The sequence below is a fragment of the Seriola aureovittata genome, chromosome 16 (assembly GCF_021018895.1).
Source record: "Seriola aureovittata isolate HTS-2021-v1 ecotype China chromosome 16, ASM2101889v1, whole genome shotgun sequence".
In the NCBI taxonomy this organism is placed as follows: domain Eukaryota; kingdom Metazoa; phylum Chordata; class Actinopteri; order Carangiformes; family Carangidae; genus Seriola; species Seriola aureovittata.
In genome coordinates, this window is record NC_079379.1 from 20,130,430 (window position 1) to 20,151,775 (window position 21,346).

At 41.5% G+C, this 21,346-nt stretch overlaps 1 protein-coding gene across 2 annotated transcripts; it reads right to left on the bottom strand.

Annotated features, from left to right (window-relative positions):
- Positions 1 to 897: 897 nt before the first annotated feature.
- topaz1 (testis and ovary specific TOPAZ 1) lies at positions 898 to 12,793 on the bottom strand. Of its 2 annotated transcripts, none has more exons than XM_056398624.1 (20): positions 12,365 to 12,793; positions 7,878 to 10,608; positions 7,728 to 7,777; positions 7,282 to 7,382; positions 6,760 to 6,806; positions 6,603 to 6,667; positions 6,379 to 6,431; positions 5,828 to 5,914; positions 5,531 to 5,588; positions 5,281 to 5,432; positions 4,999 to 5,091; positions 4,809 to 4,912; positions 4,580 to 4,643; positions 4,317 to 4,488; positions 4,087 to 4,187; positions 3,777 to 3,885; positions 3,319 to 3,471; positions 2,158 to 2,361; positions 1,779 to 1,965; positions 898 to 1,684 (listed from the first exon to the last, which is right to left on the bottom strand). In XM_056398624.1, exons 1-20 carry the CDS (start codon positions 12,639 to 12,641, stop codon positions 1,486 to 1,488), a joined length of 5,007 nt encoding a protein of 1,668 aa, XP_056254599.1. In that variant the 5' UTR covers positions 12,642 to 12,793; the 3' UTR covers positions 898 to 1,485. The 2 variants fall into 2 exon arrangements, with proteins under 2 accessions (XP_056254599.1, XP_056254597.1); XM_056398622.1 differs by having other exon boundaries at positions 3,777 to 3,942.
- Positions 12,794 to 21,346: the final 8,553 nt, after the last annotated feature.

Genomic DNA, 21,346 nt, shown 5'->3' on the forward strand with positions numbered 1-21,346 from the left:
GAAGGCAGACAAGATTATCACCACAGTAGATCAGTATTACGCTTCTCTTGCCTCAATATGATTTTCTGCTGAAGGAAAATGTGACTAAGGGCAGGACAGGCTCTGTCCAGTACAACCACAGCCACACAGGCGAAGGTCTACCGTCTTCTCCCTTTCACAGCAAAACTTTTATTTTTCATTAATTTGCCTAACATCTGTGTCAGTATCTCCTCATGCTTTGCAAGACTCCTTGACTCACTGCAGTCTCCTACTTCCCCCTGCTGGTTAAACTGTTCTGTAACACCTTTGGGGTTGTTAATGATTAGAAAAAAAAAATACACTGAACATGCACTGAAACACACATTTAAAGAAGATATGCATTTCTTCTAACACAGTGAAGAGCTATAGACCTGAATACTGTAAAGCTTTAACTAGGTGACAATTTGCTGGTGAATCCCCACAGTTATGTGTGATGAATGAACAGTGGACAGTCTCATCAACATTGATCCCCTGAACTCTAAATCGAAGCTCATACAGCAATCATCATCAGCACTCACTCATCGGCTTAGCTTCTAGAGTCCTTCCTCGTTTTTGTTTTGTTTTTAGATTTGTACTTTTTCCTCTTTCCTACAGTTTGTACTTGTATATCTGCAAAACTATATGAAAGAATAATGATGAGAATTAATTGAACAGCGCTAAAAAAAGGAAGAAAAAGTCTTTGGCATTTCAAGGTAATGCGTTATCAGTCATTCAATCAGTATCACAGCAGGACACTCTGCCAAAAAGCGTCACCCCTTCAATTGTGATCAATATGCCAGTAACCAAGACAACTGCATTTAGGCTGTTAGACCAATAATTATGGCTGTTTCAGTGTCTGTTTTCAGGGTCTCCTGAAAAGAAAAACAACAGAGCCAAACGTTTTGGAGCAGAACAACTTTTTTTTTTTAATAAAAACTACATACAAAGAAAATCAAATCACAGCTCTTGAACTGGCAACAATTGAGGTTTTGACAATCACTACTATTATACAGTAACATAATGCTGTCAAAGGCTAAACACCATTATAAATATATACCTATTTACACTCAGATGTTATTTACAATTAAGCAAACAAAGTCTTATACTTATAACATCAATCCTGCTAAATTATGCTGGACTCTGTTCCCTGACAGACATTTTTTCCCAAATATTAAATCACACAAACACTGAGTGACAAATCAGCTAAAACAACTCAGGAAACAACGTGGAATTAACAACAAAAAACATGTAAAGTTCTGGCGTCAGTCTTTGGAGGTGATCTTCTGATTTCTGCTTCTTAGTCAAACGCTAAATTGAAATATGACCGTTAGTGTATAAACATACAGCCAACAGAAATGCATGTGTGTTCATTTTCCTGATTTCATTGGTTGTTTTCCCAGAGTCAACTGTTCTCTGTGGAAAATAAGCAGGCTCAAGGGAAAGTAAAGTTAAGTACTTCCAGGGACCGCAGGGGAATAACTGTATGGGTCAATGCATCCATACCTCATTGGCCCACAAATGATTGTGGCGGAGCCAGCGTCGAGCAGAGGAAATGTCAAGTGTGAACACTTGGTCCTGTGAGGAGTTAACTGCTGTGTAGTGAACAATTAATTTGGGCTGAGGGATGCAAGCTGCAGAGAGGAGGCGGCTACCAGCTGTGAGGTACTCGCTCTCAGCGCTTTCAGTCCTGGAAGAGAAGGAAGCAAGAACATCATGTACATAAAGATAATGCAAAGAGGGTTCCACTGGGATACACACACACACACACACACACACATTACCTTTTGAGAGTGATGCTAAGGCAGGAAGTGGTGGTTTCTGAAAGTTGCAGAATGATTGTTGCGTTGACAGTGATGAACATCTCAAAGGCGAGAGCCAGCTCCACCTCTCCCAGTCGCCAAGGGACGATCAGTGCCATGAAACCAGGGGGAGCAGACACACCTGGGTAGTACCCCACACTCAGAGAGTCTGATGAAAACACACGGTGTAAGTTCCTATGACAACTGTCAAAGCCATTCATTTGTCTCATCTGAGTCTTTTAAGACAAATTGATTACATTTTTCTGTAAAATTCAGACAATCTGATCAGCTGATTCAGACCAAAATCATTCCAGGATTGGGAGCTATAATCCAATCTGCTTTTCTGAAGAGTGATACTCACGTCTAAAGACTTCCCGTGCACGGAGCCAGAGGTTTTGCTTGCCCAGTTTGTGCAAAAGTGTCTGCAGCACAGCGTGGTCAACTGCCACGTTTTGAGAGAGCATGAAGTCCACTGTATCCGAGGCTACAGGAAGGATCTGTCTGTCCACACACACTCGTAGATGGGAGTTAAACAGAGGACTGTATCTGGAGATGTCAACCAAGTCTGGGGAAAACAGAAAAACAAATATATCCAATCATTTTGAAATCTGGAGAGTGGGGATTGAGGGGGAAAAAAAAAACAGGACAACACTGAGGATAGATTAGAAAATACTGACGGGTGACAAAAGGAAAAAACAACTTAACGCGTCTTAGTATCTTAGTAAGGTGATCTTCTTAGGGTCAGGCAGTCAGACCTGTACTGTTCTCTTGGTACCGCCAAACATGCACTCGCCCACTTGTGAAGAATAAGGCGAAGGATGACTCATGTGACTGTGTTACTTTTCTCCACATCTCTGTGGACCAGTGCTGTTGGTTTTTACGTCACTGAACTCTCAAAAGTGCATTCGTCTTGGTACTGAGGGGTTTAATTCACTGCAGCCCTGCTATAATATCTGATCACTGCATTGACATTCTCAGTCACCTGAAGAAGAGTTGCTCCTGTTTTTTCTTACATGTCCCACTAATGCACAAGCATCACGGTCATCAAATGTGTGCTGTCGACCACAATTTACGACCCTATTTAGTGACGTCTTTCCCATTGATCTCAATGCAGATGTCCCTTGAGTCACTGTTCCTATTGAATCACCAGCCAGCTGAGCAGCCTTTGTGACTGAAGCTCCTGCCATCTGTGCCCCAACAATGGACCCTTTTCCTTTTGCCATCTTGATACCAAATCAGAATCAACTGAGCCTGTTCAGCACTTTTATATATGCGGCAGAGCATGATGGGATGTTAATTGCTTAAATGTACCGTGAAGAAGCATCTTGATTCGTTAAGTTCCTGCACTCATTTATTAATTTCCTTTAATTTGTCACCCATCTGTATGTTCCTGATAGCTTGAAATATGCAGGTGTTGAGAAAAGCCCGACCAAAAGATGTTCCAGACAACGCCGCGTCTGATACACATTCATCTGAACATCTGCGTTTTAAAATTCTTCGTCCAACAGTTGTGCTCTCTCACCATTCGGCTCTTTAATTCCAGGGAGATTACAGAGGACCTCCAGCGTGTCTCTGTGAGAGGTTTTCTCAGCCAGACGCATCAACACACGACTCCGACTGTCCAGATCTGCAGGCTCACACGGCCATGAGCACGAACTCAGGAACCATTTGTTTTCTGAATTAATAGACACACAAAAGACAAACACACAATTTACCAAGGAAAGTTTGTGGACATACATTTGTTAAGAAGAAAAATATGCATGTTTTGTGCATTCAATGGGAATAGGAGGGATTTAGTGGAACAACAAGTTTTGAATCATGTCACAAGCATAAAACAGGTGCTCTGTTTCTACATTTACGTGGGTCTGTCATGGTGAAACTACAATGGCGCATTGCTTTAAATGTTGCTGCGGCAAAGAATAAAAAAGGACAGCATAATCTCCTTTCCGGTCATAGCTACCTATTTACCCCATCTGTTACCTCGGAGTGTGTTCAGGGCTCCCTCCACGCTGCCACTCAGGAGGAAGAGCTCGGTAGCTACAGTGATCAGGCAGCAACGTGAAGCTCCATCCTCATTCCCAAACAGACCCTTGAGTGTGGAGTAGTTGACCTTTGAAATGGACAGCACCTCTACAACCCTCCGACCCTACATTCATAGACACACAGACTATAAGGCAATACCCACTTGCTAACATTACTGCGTCTTAAATTGTATATCTATACAGAGATAAACACGACTTTGTATATTTGCAGGATTTCTTCATTCATTAATTTCAGATGAGTTATTTACCTTGGCCCATTGATGTGTTTTGTAGTATCTCAACATGAGTGAGACTCCAATTCTGCCTAAAAAACTCCAGATCAGGTTGTCCTCACCTTCATTCTGACACACTGAAAAAACAAGAATAACCAAATGTTTAGGACTTGTTCTTCAAATCAACACAAATTAATAAACAAAAATACATTTTAAAAATAAAAAGCAGTTTTAGTTCTTAATTTAAAGAAAGAAGTTTATTTTACCTGTCTCGGCAAAAGCAGCAAAGGGCAGTGAGAGTTTATCCTTGCTCTCAGACAGGAGCGCGATGACAATGCGGCCGCTGATTTGTTCCACTTGGTTGGGATGCTGGCTGGATTGGCAGATGGACCTGAAAACCTTTCCCATCCGCCTCCAGTCCTCTTGCTTGGTACAAAGCTGACAGAGCAAAAAATATAAAAGCAGGGCTGAGGAACAATGAGAGACTGAACACAGAACGGTTTCGTCCTTGTTAATAAGTTGAACTAACCTCTATTTCCACGATGGATTGGGCCAAATTCAGGTACTCTGGAAAGGGAGGACTGGTGGATAGCCTTTCATAATAAACATGAAGATCGTCATTCAGCTGCTTATAAGACTTGTCAAAAGAATAAAAACCACACAACATTTAAGACATACAAGTCATAAATAATCAGGTAACTACTTTTATAAGAGTGAGGCGACTGTCAGTGTTTGCGAGCTGAGGACGTTTCACTCACTTGTGTTTGCCAGGTGAGTTTGAATGGACCGTCTGCTGGAAATCAGGAGTGTTTTTTACACAGTCAAGGCAATCCAAACTCAGCACCAGACCCGCACTGACCATCTATCAACACAAACGCAAAATAAATACTTCCACATGCACATTGTGAATACAGACCTTGCTGCCATACAGTAAGCGAAGTGAGATACCTTGAACGTTAGCTGCATGAGTTCAGGTACAGAGCCTGTGAGACCCTTCTCTCTCACAAAGTTAAAGAGGGCCAGCAGGAACTCGTAGCTGGGCTAGTAAGAGAGGAGGAGGGGGACAACGTCAACATCTATATTTACGTCCCCAGAGGTAAGGAGTCACCTGAAAATAACCATGACAGTGCACCTCTGCTACAAAAGAGAACATGCTCTGCCCTCTGCTGGATTACAGCGTGTACTGCAGCGTGACGTTATTGTAATGAGATGGATGAAAACCAGACTGACCACTATCTTGTGGGACAAGCTGACACCGAGGACTGAGAAGACATCGGACACGAAGCCGGCTTTGAGCAGAGCCCAGAGGAGTGTCAGAAGCACTGGCATGGAGAAATACACTCCTGGTGGGTTGTTCTGGTAGTACCCTGTAAACACGGCGCCTGGAGACAAAAGGAGACGTGGAAAACAGTCATGGAGCGACAAGAGTTGACAGATCAAGGGGGGAAAAAGATAGCAACTGGATAAAATGAAAACTTACTTGCTTTCTGGATACACATTGGATTTTTTATGAACCGTGTCACAGTTTCAACACAGAACTGAAAGAGAGGGGAAAAAATGTGAAGTGGGTCCATGATTCTGAAATTATGACGTGATGTAGCCTCTGTTATCAACATGAGTCATAAATCTGTCGCAGGAAGCATTACTCTATAACTGACTTCTCTACTTTCTGGGATTAAGAAAAAGGTACAGTAGAGTTTCCTCACTGCTTCAGTGTATTCATGGTTTGCATTGCTGCGGTCAAGCTATGACACGATGAATTATGCTTTGAGCGTACCTTCTCATCCCCCTCCACAGGCACATGCTGGAATCGACACATCTTGAATCCACAGGACAGTGATTCACTGAAGTACTGTCTGCAGTACTGATGGTTTAGAGGAGGAGAAAACGCTGCATTAAGTTTAAAACATCGAGTCAGTGGCAGGAGAATGAAGAACAAAACTTCATCAATCATCACTAACACACTGACATCTCTGGGCACAAATTTCCTCCCCTCTAACCACATACATATCAATATTCTGATTTCCCTGAATGTTTTAAACAATAAAAACAATTAAAAGACTGAAAACTAAGTGCAACACTGGGTATTTTTACTCTTGCTTTTTTAAACTTGGCATAAGGTGCAGAACACCCAGGGCTATCTTGTCACATTTGCTTTTATTAACCCTGAACATCTCAGGTAATATCTCACACTTGTAATGAGAACCCAGGGTTAATGAGTGAAGGAATTTGGATCAGCTACAAAATATAATCTAAAGCTAATAAATGTTTATAACTAGTGCATTTGTTTTATCAGAGGACTGTGACGTTCTTCGATTAAGGACTTACAGAATTAGATTTCTGGCGCCTAAAATCTGTCACCGGGTTTGTGATCCTCGGCACTGTGTAGAGAGCAGAGCAGCAAAAGAACAGCCATACAACAGTTGAACTGAACATTTATGTTGACAATGAAATGACAAAAAGGAGTTGTTAATCCGTGCAAGCTTGTTGGAACCAGTTGAAACCGTTTAAAACTTTAGTCATTGTCTACGCCGTTTTCATTTTCCCCTCACCATTTCTTATGTTCATGAGTGAAGGGATGTTTTGTGAGGAGTTCACTGTCTGGATGGGCTGGCTCCTATTACAGGACATAAACACAATGATTATCATAAAAACTGACAGATTGACAGGTCGCAAGAAATGTGTCATGTGACGTGAGCCAACAGTTACCTTTCCAGGACTCCGTTTACATGATTGTTGTTGGTGTCGCACTGACCCTGTTCAAAAACACAAAACAGATGATGCAAAATAATTCGTTTTAAGAACTGAACCTGTCTCTGAATCTTAATGAAGATGTTAGTGAAGTGTAGGTGTGTGTGCTGTTGCACTAATGAACAGAGCATTATAAATTCCTGAAAAACCACATGGATTAATCAGACTTTTATTTTGAAAGGTATAACACAATAACACTTGTATTCTTTTTAAAATAACTTTAGTTATGTTTTAATAATGTTAATGTGCATTATCCACTTTTCCTCTCTCTTGTCATTCTGAACTTTTATTTTGAAGGCCACAGAGAGCATTTGTCCAAGAGAGGCCCTGTTTACATTTTGTTTCTTTGCAATTGCAAGTAAGTTATGTTGCTCCAGTGTTTGTAGCCTTGCAATGAAGCGCTGAAAAACTGTCCTGGGAAGTGCAGTCCTTGTCCACTATATGACACAACGCAGAGCTACTGTAGACCCACTACATTACCATGGTTCTGATTTGCTTGTCTGTGGCAGTCCATGTGCTGTTTTGCATTTTGGGCGGGATGCTGCTACACTGAGGTCTCCAGGGTCTGCTGTCACTCTCCTCTGTAAGATACACATTTTTTATGTAATTATTAGCTACACATTAGTTGTCAAACAGATGAAGGTATATTACTTAGCAAAAATTTGCACTTTGCAAGCAGAATTTATCATCAGAAATATACACTAAACATTTCCATTCTTGTTGAACATGTGATACATTTTTGCATCAGTTATGGCTTCAGTTGTCTCATCACGGCTGTTCGCTTTTCATTTGTATCTAACGAGCCATTGATTAGCTAGGAAATCCTCAGTCCTTGCAGGATGAGCTAACAAATAGCACTGCATTATGTCACAAAATCTGAAATATATTTGTTATATGATGAACCCTGACTGGTGCATTGGTCATACCTGTGATATCAGGACTGTCACAGTGAAAATCAACAATAACTGGTGTCAATCTGAAACACACACACACACACAAAAAACAAAAAAGTTTCAGTGATAAGAGCAACACAATTCATCTGTGACTGTAAAGGAATGTTAAATATGAAACCTTGCCTTTGTTTAAACGCCGGTAACGCTCCATCTTTTCTCGGCAACAGTGTTTTAACCACTGCAGTAGGTCTGACTCTTGTAGGACCCAGTTTCAGCAGACTTTTCTTAGGTACCTTTTCAAACAGCTCTGGGTCATCCTGGACCACATCCACAAGCAGGATATCCTGTTCATAGGCTGTGAACTCGTCCAAAATGTCGGTCTGAGTACCACCAGCTGCTTCTGCTTTACTTTCATCCCTTTCACTGTCCACTATTTCAGATGGCTCGTCACCTTCATCTCTAGTAGACTGCTGTCCCTCATCACTGCTGGGAGAAGAGCGGGGTTCTGTCAGAACACCTGAGGTAATGTTTGTCTTTATTTTAGGATCAAAGGGAACTTGTCGAGAGCCTCCGTTACCCTGTTCAAGATCATGTTTGTTATCAGTTTCATCCCGGCTTTCCTCTTCCATAGCGTCACTGAGGTCTCCAACACTGCCGTGAGAAGATGGACGTTTAAGTTTTGATGAAACTCCCTCCAATTCTTCATTACCAGGTCCTTCATATTGGTGGTGGTCAGGAGACTCCTCCCAGCTTTGATGATTGCCATTACTAATTTGTGGCATGTAATGTCCAGGTGACATTTTGTGTTTGCTGGTATGTTTGTTTTTCTCCTCCTCCTCCTCCTCCTCATCTGAAGAGTATTGGCTCTGGGGGAAAAAGCTTGTACATGAGTTCCGTTCAGGTGAAGTGACAGGAGAGAGCAGAGGTGGAAGCATGAACTCATTTGAGTTATTTTCTATAAACGGTTCCATGTTAATGTATGAGGTGGGGCTTGTATTATAATATGGCTCCAGTGTTGGTGGGCTCTTCTCTATGAACATTTCCCTGTCACTCCCTTGCTCATCTTGAGGTAGGAGGAGGGAGGATTCACATGAATGAAAGGATTCAGAGTAGTTTGTAGGAACAGATGAAGATCTGGGTGAGGAACCACACAAAGTAATTTGGGTTTCTTCGCAGTAGAACAAGGGTTGTTCTACAGCTTTGATAAAACGGTTGGGTGAGGAGGACGTCTGTGACGTGCTTGCAGAATGCGACTCAACACCTTTGGCTTTCTCCAGCAGAAACAATAAGGGTGGGTGAGAGGATGGTGTGTTTGAGAGGCTGCTCAAACCACCCTGAGTTAAGTAAGATGATGTGGGAGACAAAGTTGCGGCCGTTTCCCAGTCACTCAGGCCCAGTTCTGAGGGGGAAGGGGTAGACATGGAGCTGTTGGTTTCTGTACTGTTAACTGGTGTAGATGATCCACGCTGACTTGGGGTGGAAAGGGTAGCTGTATTTGACAGAAGACTGGCTAGTGATTCTTCAGCCTCCATAAAGTGAGTTGCAAACTCTGTGTTTTCGATGTCTGAGGAGTGTGAAGAAATGTAATCACCTCTTTTCCCATTTCTCTTGGCTGTAATGCACTTTCCATTCTGTTCTTGCTTCTCTCCATTTTGGTGGGAAACTTGGCGGGTTGTTGTTGCGCTTGGGAGCGTGTCCTTGGTTCGGCTGCTCGGTGAACCTGACTGATTTTGATTGATTGGAGAGTCACTGTTTCTAGCTGATGGATGAATAGGCTCTGCTGGACAGGCTGTAGCACCAGCATGTGCTGTAAGGGTGCGGCTTCTGTTAGAGAAGGGCCAAGACATGCAAGTCCGTGCACAACTAGAATTTATTTTCCTGCAATAGACCCTCACTCTCTGGCAGGTGAATGACTCTAGTTCATCTGCGTCCACCTCGTTCCCCTCACAGAACAGTTCTGACGACATCTGTGCTGCATCAGTTTTTCCGGCTTCGCCTTCCTGACCACAAGGTTCCTTGTGGACACAGGTTTCTTTCACAGCGGACCTACAAGTGCTGCAGCTCCCAAATGTAAGTTCTTGACATGACTGACTGCCATCAGACATCCCAGAACATGATTTGTTTTTGTCTATCAAGTAAGTTTTTGCTGCGTCATTGCAACTAATACTTTCAAAGTCCGGGGTGGAGGGCAAACATCCATCTTTACCATTATCCCCAAGCTTTACTCTTTTGTCACTGTGAATGTCTGCTATGAGGTCACATCCTGGCCCAGGTTTACCTAATAAGAAAGAAGTAGAACAAGTTGCAGAGGCTTCACTTGTCCAACCCTTGAGGAAATGATACGTGGTACGACTCGATAAAATCTCTGCATCCTTGTGTTCTTTCAGGTGTCTCTGATGTTCAGTCAGACTCTGAGACTGACAGACGCTCTTCTCAGACTGAACCCTGGGACACGACTTGCTATTTTTAGCCAGAGCGCTCTCCTCACTTTTGTGTTTGTTATGCCCCAAACAACCGGGGCCAAATCGAAACCCAGCTCTCATGTCCTGTTTGAAGCAATGCACGACCTTGGTCTTGAGAAAATCCGGTAACACATAGCTACGATCTTGACTGCACACATCACATTTTTTGGCTATATCACAAAGTGTCACCTTCGGGTACTGGTTTATCCATATGACAATCTTCTTAGAGTTCTCAGTGTCTGGGTTCCCTTTCTTAATCTTTAACTCATCTGTAGACTGCTCTGGCCCTGGGCTACTGCTTTTTTGCTCTTGCTTACCCAGGGTATTCTTCTGAGGGGAAATGTATTTACAGTCCCCACACAGACCACAGCGAGAATGTGTCACAGCTCTTCTCAAAGACCCTTCTGAACAAGCACGCCCAGTGGGGCTTGGGAGTGTATTCCTATAAATGTCTGCAAGTGGAAACAAAAAACTAGTCAATTAGTGCAAATCTGAACCAAACACTGACCATTTGGATTATTTAAGCATTAAGAGACAACTTATCACCATCTCTTTTGTTTTTTTGGTTTAACATTATGGATTCCTACTAATGTTGGCTCCATTTGGGACCAGCTCATCCATTGCGTGGGAGACAGCAGATGAGATGAAAAGCTTAGGGAAATGGCTGTGTTGTGTTTTCCTTATAAAACTTAAAGTTAATAAAGTTTGAACACATTTCTGATACAGCATGAATTTCACTTTAGTGTTGCTTCTCCAAGAAAGTTTAAGTGTGACGCCTCATTTTGATGCTCATTATCATCCATTACTGGGTGCTTCACTACAGAAAATTCCCACAGCAACTATGAATGGTGAGAGCTGCAGCTGTAGTGGGTGATGTATCCCTTCATTAGTTGCAAGGGGCAGCAACGAGCTGAGTCACACTGGAAAACAGACATATGCAAACAAATTTGAAATTTACGCTTCGTTGGAAGTGTTTTTAAAAAATAAAAAAACTTTTACAAGAAGGAAGGTTTCAATGATAAGACTAACTGTTTGCCGGTTAGCTTTCCTACTTCCTGTAAAGACCAGCGCAGAGCCACTTCACTAAGCTTTTCAAAGGAAGTATCTGGGACTGTCTTCCAGGCCGTGGATCAAACAATCCCAAATGGAGCCAACACCAATGTACACCCAAAACCATTACACTGTGTGTTTTTAATCCACATTTCACAAAACGATAGGTTAAAAGGATAACTGGTTACATGGAGAAGATTACACCACCTCAATGGAAATATGGAAGCTTTTCTTACAATAAATGCACAGCCTTATTATCAAGCAACCAAATTAATCTAAATCAAGCCCACTGTCTCGCACAGTGGGTTCCCAATAGTGATCTAAGTGGAGAACCCCAAAGGTCTCAGCTAGTAGAGTGAACTGTGCTGAGGATCTAAGGAGATCAAGGTCAACATGTGAGTTGACCCGGAGGAGGTTCCCTCACTGCCAAATAGCGCCACTTAAAAAATCTTATTTAAAACTGTATTAAACGATATATGTGGATGGTAACTGCTATTTAACGTGGTCAAGGCGCATAAATTTAAAACATTTATCCCGATATCCACTAAAAATGCAGCATTTCAGGTAGTTAAGGTCAGTACAGACAGGATTGAGCCGCGCCGTTAGCTTAGCATCTGAAACGTTCCTATAATCATAGCAAAGAAGAGAAAAACACACACACACACACACACACACACAAGTTAGCCAAAAGTTAGCTAAAAGTTTTTACCTACCAAACAATCCTCAGTTTAATAATGTAAGATGGAGTCTAACACTAGTGATTTAACTCGTGGTGAACTAACTAACTAGCTAGCTAGCTAGCTAAGCTGCGCCTCACTAGACTGTGTTCCCGGTCGCACTCTCCCTCTGTCCCCGCCGCCTTTAGCAGTCCGACTAGCAACAGTTTTAACAATAATATTCCCCTGTCTGAATGGACATTTTCTACAACACAATTTACCCGCACCAGACTTAAGATCTGCCTGTGCATGGCTCTTTAGGTTGCCGTTTAAAATATGCAAAAGCATCCAGTAAACCCCAGTCTGACACCGAGGACCTTTTTCCGAGGAGGTCCAACCTGCACCTGCTCCTAGAGTTTGGTTTAATCTGGTGATACTATCTCTTTTTTTTTTTTTTTTTTGCGTGACTGAAAATATTTTCTCCCCTCTGCTTGCAGCATACCTACGCGGCTGTCCTCCGGCTTTGCTTCAGTGATGTTACTGACCGTATCTGTCACATTTTCTGGGCTCCTTTGGTCTGTGTAAACACTTTGGACCGGTTCGTTGCTGCTGGGGACGGAGCCGGTTTCCTTCACCGACGTTACTTCTTGTTTTTCGGGTTCAGCTGTAACGTTGTCCGGAGACTTCGGGACTCGTCTCCGCCGCGGCACCAGCTTTAGCCCGACCACATCTTTTAACGCGACTCGGTTGAGTTTTATCCTGTTAGAAGACGGAAACATGCTGACAATTAAAACTATATCTATGGGGAGTTAGAGAACAATACTCTCTTGGCCTAGTTACTATTAAAAGTTATTCCAGTAAGGTTTAAACTTGTGTAGCGTCGTCAAAACTGCTCTCAATGTCTGTGCTCATCTTTCCCTGCTGCCCTGATTTATGAACTGCAAGTTGACATGGGAACTAAGGTGTGCTGGCGGCACTGCGCATGCGCAAGTTAAAAAAAAAAAAAAAAAATTAAAGCATTTCATTTTTGTGATATTAAAATATGTAAATATTTAATAGCCAACAAACACATACTGACCATGCAAATTAATGTTTATAATATTTTCTATTAATAATTTATGTGCATCTCTTAAAGTGAATGAAAGGAATAACACATGAATGAAATAATAAAAAGTGAGTCAATAAACGAATAAATAGATGAACAAATAAACAAGACGACAGAATCTAAATAACTACAGAAGCCCTTTAAGTGGAAAGTACGACCCAAGTGACAAAGAAAAGTAAAAGTAAAATAGATTTACAGGGGTAGGTACTGAACATCTAAACTATAGATTTTTCAAAAAATATCTGTGATTATAATGATTTTTTTTAAATTTTTTATCACAGGTCTTAAAATCTATTGTGAGCTGTAGAAAAAATACAAAACTGATCTAAAACTTACCATTACGGGGACAGTGCAGAAGTATTTTGTGCAGAAACATATGAATGAACAGAAAATGTGGTTGCCAAATGAATGGTGTGGGGACTGCTGGACAAAGTGAATAATACATCTTTATTCTTAAGTGACTAGAAAAGCAAGAACATTAGAGGTATTGTCCTATTTGCTACGTTGCCACACTGAGCACACTGGTGTGTATGCTTTTCTCCTTAAAACACAGTCAAGTACATGTACTACTGTAGCCTGTAATTCCTGGGTTTACAAATGGAGGATCCAATAACTTGTACAACATATGCAAAGGCAACTCAATATGAAGTTTAATCATTGCATCAACCTCTCTTGCTTTGCGTCTCAGGAGCATCACGGCAGTCTCATCTCACTATTATACATTAAAGACATTAACATGGGGTCAAGAGCTGGAATACAGGATACAGAAGAATAAACATTCACATAGTGGAAATAAAATGTAGGATTTTTTTTTAAAACAATTATTGTCCAACATGTTCCTCACACTTCTTAATAAAAATTTATGCTTCATGTCAATAAGAACCTTTGGTGTGTGTGTTTCAGTCAGCTTTGTGGAGTTGAAAACACTTGAGTTCGTGCTGAATTTGAGACAGTGCTCATCATAGGATAGGAGGGGTGGGTTGGGGATTTATTTGTTCAATTTTGAAAAAAATACTGTTGTAATCACAATATTTCTAGTTGTATGTTTTACACGGGTGTGATACAGTGGTCAAAATTTAGTTCGAATTATTTCTCGAACACTGTTTTTAATTTAATCTTATTGGATGAGAAATTTGCTCCACAAATTAGATTTGGGCAAAAAAGTTGTAAAAGTAGATGCAACAATTTACAATTTTACATCAAGACAAAAGGTGAGAGAATGGTCAGATGTGAGGGGTGAAGGCGAGACCCTGGTGTTGGGAAGTAGCCGGTCCATGGACTGCGGCGGCCTGATTCACAACACCAGCTGTCCCGCCCCACCAGGCCAGCAGATGGCGCTCTGATGGTGCGAGTGGCGTTCCACTGGGAGATAGAGAGAAATGGTTCCATCTCATTGCGTCCTCCCCTGGGATACGGAGTCAGCTCTCCCTCTTCCTCGCGCTCCTAATCTTCGCCACATCTGTGACAGCTGTGGAAAGAGAACATGCAAATTAGAATCTGAGGAAACTGTTCGAGGTGAGGAGAGCGACACTGAGACATGAGGGAACTTTCTCTGGGTTCTTCTTCATCATAAATCCAGACATGAGGGATTCTGGGAGTCTCTGCCCCACCTCTCTACACCTGACAGGCATTATACCACCCACAACCCCCTGCTTCAGCTCTGGTGCTTCTGCTCTCCACAGCTCCAACAACATCCTCTATGCAAATTTTTATAATCACACCACAGCAATGAGGAACGTGTGTGTTCGTACAGTGAAGAGGGATATAAGCTTTTACTTAGCATATGAAATGAGCTGGGATTAGAATGAGATAAAGAGCAAAGTGAAGAGCAGAGGGAGTGTTACCAGAGAGGTCACTCATAATTTTGCTTCTGTGAAGCACTTTAAATCTTCCTGACTGCTCTCACAGGCGTTGGAATAGCACGCTGGGCTCAACTGAGTGATAAAAAGAACACCAGCGGTTTCACCAATTATTATGCACTTGAAATTAAAATGTTGTAGAATATCAGCATGATTCAAAAAGACATAAAATCAGGAGCATTTATTTATAGGAGAAGAAGAATCACATATCAACCATGTGAGCCCAGATCAGTGAGGCTGAGTCAAATCATTGAATGTTTTAGGCTTTTAAGTGTTCGGTGTCCTGTTCTGGGACGGACCGATGAGAAGACGTGTCAATGGCTGTGGGCATCAAAGTATCACTGCGTTATTTACACAATTGGTTATTCTTTCTCAATGAATCAGTAAATTGTTTAGTCAGAAAAATATCACAAATCCTAAAATATAAGAAGCTAAAAATTAATTTCTGATTAATTTTCTGGCGATCAGCTGATCAATTTATGGACTAATCATTCCAGCTCTGTCTTGAAGTGTGTGGTTTTTGTTGTGTGATGGCCTCCGTAACGACTCGATCACCCTGACTCCAATGGTTTGTGTCCCCAAGCCTCAGTTAAGCAGCAGAAACTAAATGTCTACTTGTATAATTATGAAAAAAATCCAGAGTCGATGATCTTTTTCAAACACAAGGTCAATGTTGCATCTATGCCGTCATTTGTTGAATGGGGGACAAATATTTCTATAACCTGAACACTGTGCTGAAAACAGCTTCATTTTGGCGGTAATTGGGTGACAAGCTCAGAACGAGAAGTGAAAGAGGCGCAGATGAAGAGCTGCAGAACGTAAAGGAAGCCCTGCCTATCATCACCAGACAAAGACACGTGAAGCAAAGATAAAATCCAGCAGTTGTCTCAGCAGGTGATAGGAAACAAATGTCAGTTTCCCTCAGGTGTACATCGTTCTTACAACCAACTGTAATGACAGAGGAATGTGTGTATGAGATATACGTATTTAAGGAATCCTTTGTTTGCTCTGTAGGTGCACAGCAGTTGTTCTTCCTCTCACACTTGTCTCCTCGTGTTTTGCTGTCCACTGAGAAACAGCTCTCTGGAGAAAAAGTATCTTCTTTTTTTATTTTTTTATTTTTATCATGAATAATCTGAGATGTTACAGTACAGTGGCCCCTTCTGCAGATAATTCAAGCATATGCACATCACCGTAAAAAAAAAAAATCCACTACTGTGCAGCAAGCTTTGGCTGATTGTGTTTTCATTTGCATAAATCTTAACGGGAATGTATTTCACCGATGTGCTTCCACCTTTTTTCTTTTTTTTTTTTTCCGGCACGGCAGAAAAGTGTTTGCATGTGAATGGATTTAAAATGTGTGCATTGTATGTAGTTTGTGCTTCAGGAATTAATATTTAAGAGTGATGGACAAAAAAAAAAAAAAAAAAAAGAATGAATTTTATATGTAGGAGATTCTGAAGTAGGAGTTAAAGGCAAATGAAGCAGATGTTCAGACTCCTGACAGAGCATGTAGGATTAAATGTGAGCATTGTAAATTTGTGCAATGTAAGTAACCCTACATTCGGATTATTACTATGATATTTCTCACTCCTTTTTGCAGCCCAGCCTTGACATTAGATTGTAGTGTTGGAACTGCAAGAATCTATATTCGTCTTGCATTAACATTTCTTTGTCTTTCACTGGACCGGTGTGAAGCTGACGGGAACGCGAGCAGCAGCTGAATTCCTTTAAATAGCCCTGCCTGCCTCATCATATGGTTGCTATGGCAGCCAGCCCCTTGTTTCAAGATAACGTCCACATGCTCAGAGAAACCTCCTCCACCTGAACACTATAGATCCTCGCCGCTGCTCGGCAAAAAAAGAAAAAGAAAAAGAAAAAGAAAAAAAGAAAGGTATTTGCTGAAGCGATGCAGCCACTTAACGGCACATATGAATAATGTTTTGCGTGTCTACATGTCCGCGGTGTGAGAAATCAATATCTGAAGTATGCCTTTTTTGCGAGGGATCGATCCTGCCGTTGTCGAAGGTTTTCTTACTGAGCGATTCAAGAAAAGCGCTGTATTGGATTAAAAAAAGAAGACAAGTGTGTGAAAGGATGTGAGGGAGGGAAGAAGAAGAAAAAAAAAAAGGTTAAGGAGGCAGAGAAGAAATATGATGGAAAAATCAGATGTTGGAGGAAAAGGAGATCAAAAGTGAGACAGATGAGTGAGCAGCTGGCACAAGAAATGGGGTGATACAGAGAGAAATGAATGGTGAAAAAGAGGATGAATGATGTGTGACATTTTTGAGAGAGTGAAGGAATTGAAAGATAGCTACAGATAGGAGAGTATAATAGATGCCATTTTTCAAAGACCTCTTTCTTTTCTTAATAACTCCTTCTTCTCCCCATGTTCTTCTTTTTTACTACCTCATCTCCCCCTCTCATTTCTGCCATTCCCAGCCCCCAATCCTTTGTCTGGCATCGTGCTTCTCTCTGCTTCAGTTTTTACCCGAGATCTCAATTAGTCATGTGTTTAGCTGAGGGTCAAACAGGACATTAACAGTGCAGGACTGCAGGCAGCTGGTGTGTGTGCGGGTAGATCTACATGGATGTAGCTCTCAAGCTGACTTTGTCCTGAATCTCTCCCCTAAGTGCACTCAGAAAACTATTGTGAGGCTCAAAGGTGTGAAATCAATTACAGGGAGAGAGAGGGAGAGGCGGGCTTTCAGGGTATCAGCAGGTTCCAAAAAGCCAGACGTAAAGAGCTTTTTAATGCTGCCTAACACTGAATTTAAGATCAATTTAACAACTAAAATATAGAACAAAAACCTGTCAAAACCCAGTTATTCCTGACTGAAAAAAATCAAATGCAAAATGTAAAAAGGAAGAACGCAATTAAATGCTGTATCAATGTTGACATCCATCAAGGACGCATTAACCTCCCTGTCAAATATGAAATATTATATGAAAAAATGTTTAAAATAAGAAAATAAAACAGTCACTACCACCACACCTTTTAGCATTTTTTTTGAGTAAAAATGCACACATTTCATTTTATCTTAATTGATGTCAAGTTATTCTATTAATTCATTTCAAACGATGTCTTCACTCAATATGGCAGAACATCAAGAATCTGAAAGACAAATTTAGAAAAGCTGCATTGTGGACTGAAAATGCTGCATCACTCCTTATTAATGGGATATGAGGCCTTAAATTTAATCAATCAAAACATTCATAGAAATCGCACACAGACTTTACGACGGTCTGCATTTCATTTAAGTGCAAACACATTTTCATTGTCTTTTGCAGCAATAATAGTGAATGAATTATTCCTGTTTTGCAATACAGCAAAAAGTGGACGCAGATGGATATAAAATGGGTAAAAATTGAGGTCAACACATTGTGTAGCCAGACGTATTTCTTAACTTACCTTAGTTGAATCTGAATCTTAATCTTTATGAGACGAGTTTCAACAGTCCTCACAAACATCCTCTCTGCCTCTCTCTCATGTCGCCTGAAAGGGAGACAAATCAGTAAAGGGGCAGGTCATGAAAAAAACCCACATGCAGCTGTTTATGTTTTCAAATTATTTCCGTGGAAAAATGGGTCTAAAGAAGAGTAGATGTCAAAAAGAAGTCGATGAAGATGGCACCCTCAGTTTCCTCTTAAAACACACAGGCAGGCTGATTGCATTTGAGAGAGTTGGGCGCGCCTCAGCATCTCCTAATGCATCTGTAAATTGAGTTGGAAAATGACAACGTCTGTTGTCTGCACTTGGGATGGAAGCCAGGGAGGCAAAAAGCTTCGCTGTGGAGAATCTCCCTCCCCATCTCCGTGTTTTATACCCACACTATTAACCAGCAGACCTGCACTTGTGTCAAACGCTATCGTCTTTAATTCAGTATCATCTTAACTGAATTTAAAATACTAATTTCTTTAATTTTCTACACACTTTTTCTCTTTTTTACAAGTGCTGCCTTTTCTCTCTTTATCTTTAAATCAGATGATAAATGACTGCGTGAACAAAAATGAACAGTCTCCTGAATGATGATGCATAATTTTCGGATTTAACATCATCTGCATGAGCACAGTGGAAGGCTGTGAGGTGTTAGTGGGTGTATAAACAGACATGACTCTGTGTTTTGTGTCCATTATTAAGGAGCTGTGGTGGTCAGCTCTGAGAGCAGCAGCGATAAGGATGCTGGCTGAGCATTTGCCAAGCATCCATTTCCTCTTTACTCGGGTCTAAAAGGCCCTTTACCACACAAAGCTACGCACGCACACACGCACGCACACACGCACACACGCACACACGCACACACACACACACACACACAGACTGCTGGCCTCATGTTCCCTTTACTCAAAGGTGGACATCAATAACTCTCCAATTAAATAGGTTAAAAAAAACAAGATTATGTCTTTGCCCTGACCTTTCTAACTTCATCTCTTTTAAGATCGTATTTTTGAATTGTCATTAGCGTGGTGGTGAAAACCCGAAGCTCTTTTAAATGGGATCCAATACGATTATCCTGTTCAACTGCCAGTATAAAATAACACATAATTCAAATAGAAAGCCAGGTAATAAGATCATATTCTGTACTTCCTTAAATTTTTAAATTGCACTGTCATTGCTTGGTCCAGAATTGTTTTTTATTTTTAAAGAAAAAAGAAAATCAGCCTTCAGCACCCGGTCTACTGTACTGTTTATAGGCGTTAAGCTAATGGCTCCATTATATCTGTATTGGAAGTTGACAGAGAACGCGAGAGAAAGAGAGACACTCATTATACACTAGATCAATAGTAAATAGCAGAGGTATGTCACATTCACATACATGCCCTCTCTCTCTCTCTCTCTCTCTCTCTATCTATCTATCTATCTATCTATCTCTCTCACACACTCACACACACAATCTATTTAACACAGACACACCCTATGACGGGGTCCGATGCATGAGAACATACGGCGTTTTCCCTCATCGTCATCTTTCCACCATTCGACTGAACGGTGTGACCACACTTGCTTGACAAATGCATTAGAAGAAGGAGCAGAGATTTTAATGTGTCACATTCGAGACTAACGTGCACGCACATTCTCAAACACACACACTTTCTCTCTCACACATGAGCACACAAGCCGCACACCCACACAGTTGCGATAAGGCCTGAGCGCTGGTAGTCATTTAGTTCAGCTTTGTCTTTTTACAGCGTCTGCCTGATGAACTGCGGAAAATGCTAGCACTTGCAGTATTTGAATTATTAGCAAAACGGCACAGCTTTAACTTAATCCAGTGATGCTTATAATCTGTGCCTGTGTGTGTGTGTGTGTGTAGCCTAATAAGAGCAGAAGAAAAAGTGCGTATGTAAATGAGAGAATGCTGCTTATCTTGGTACAAAAGTGTGTGTGTGTGTGTGTGTGTTTAAGAAGGTACCCACCTCTGCAAGCTGCTTTTTCTCAGATGTATTATATCAGAATTGTGTCAAAAGAGCATTGATGTGGGAAAGAAACGAACTTGCGACCATAGAGGAGTCATTGCTCTCTTTGTGTCAGAGCACACGGAGATATGAACATAAATCATACACACAAAATTACCATCACTCAATATCTGCTCTGACATTACAATGAAACATTGGTTTTTGTGCCACAGTAAAAACTGCTGCATGTGTCTTGACTATTGACTGTGATAAATCTGGAGGAGTTGCAGTGTTTTATAGGTGCCTGGATGCCCCCACCACCACCAACACCACCACCACTAACACCACCACCATCACCACCCCTTTTTCTCTTATGTAAGTATATTATTTGATTGTTTGGCCATTGGTTTAAGTGCAGATCTATAAATTTACAAGTTGCTTGCAGATGATGTTGGCACAGAGGCGTGCCAAAGGAACACTAACCCTGATGACTCCTGCAGGTTGCCAGTTCTGGGCAGGGCAGGGCTGGCCCGGCTAGCTGGCTGGTTGGCTGGCTGGGCGCAGGGATGGGTGGATAGCTGGATAGCTGGCTGGGCGGCTGACTGGATGCTGGGCTGGCGAGGCAGAGAGCTGTAAAGAAACAACAAGGTCAGCTCTTTGGCAGAACACATTCAGCACCTTAATGCTGGTCTGTGAAAACGCTGATGTTCTGAAGATAGCGAATGTGAAGCTGAAACGACTCCATCGCTATCTAAAACGGAAAAGCGAGTTTTATTTTCAAAGCTAAATGTAAACTTTTTTTTTTTTTTTTTTTTTGAAAACTCCAGGAGCCACAATCATCAACTGTTACAGTAAGGTGGCTTGACATAATGGCTCCTACATTCTAGGTATACTGAGGCTGGTAATTATGGATTAGCAGAGATCTCCGGTGAGCGGAGACTTCCCCTGACACAAAGCAGTCAGTAAAAAGCAAAAGCAGGATTACTCTCACATGGACTTAGCACAAACACACAGGCAGAACTCACACACGTATACAAACAAGCGTATACACACACACACACACACACACACACACACACACACGCACATAGACATGCGCAGCTATACACGCACACACCTCAGA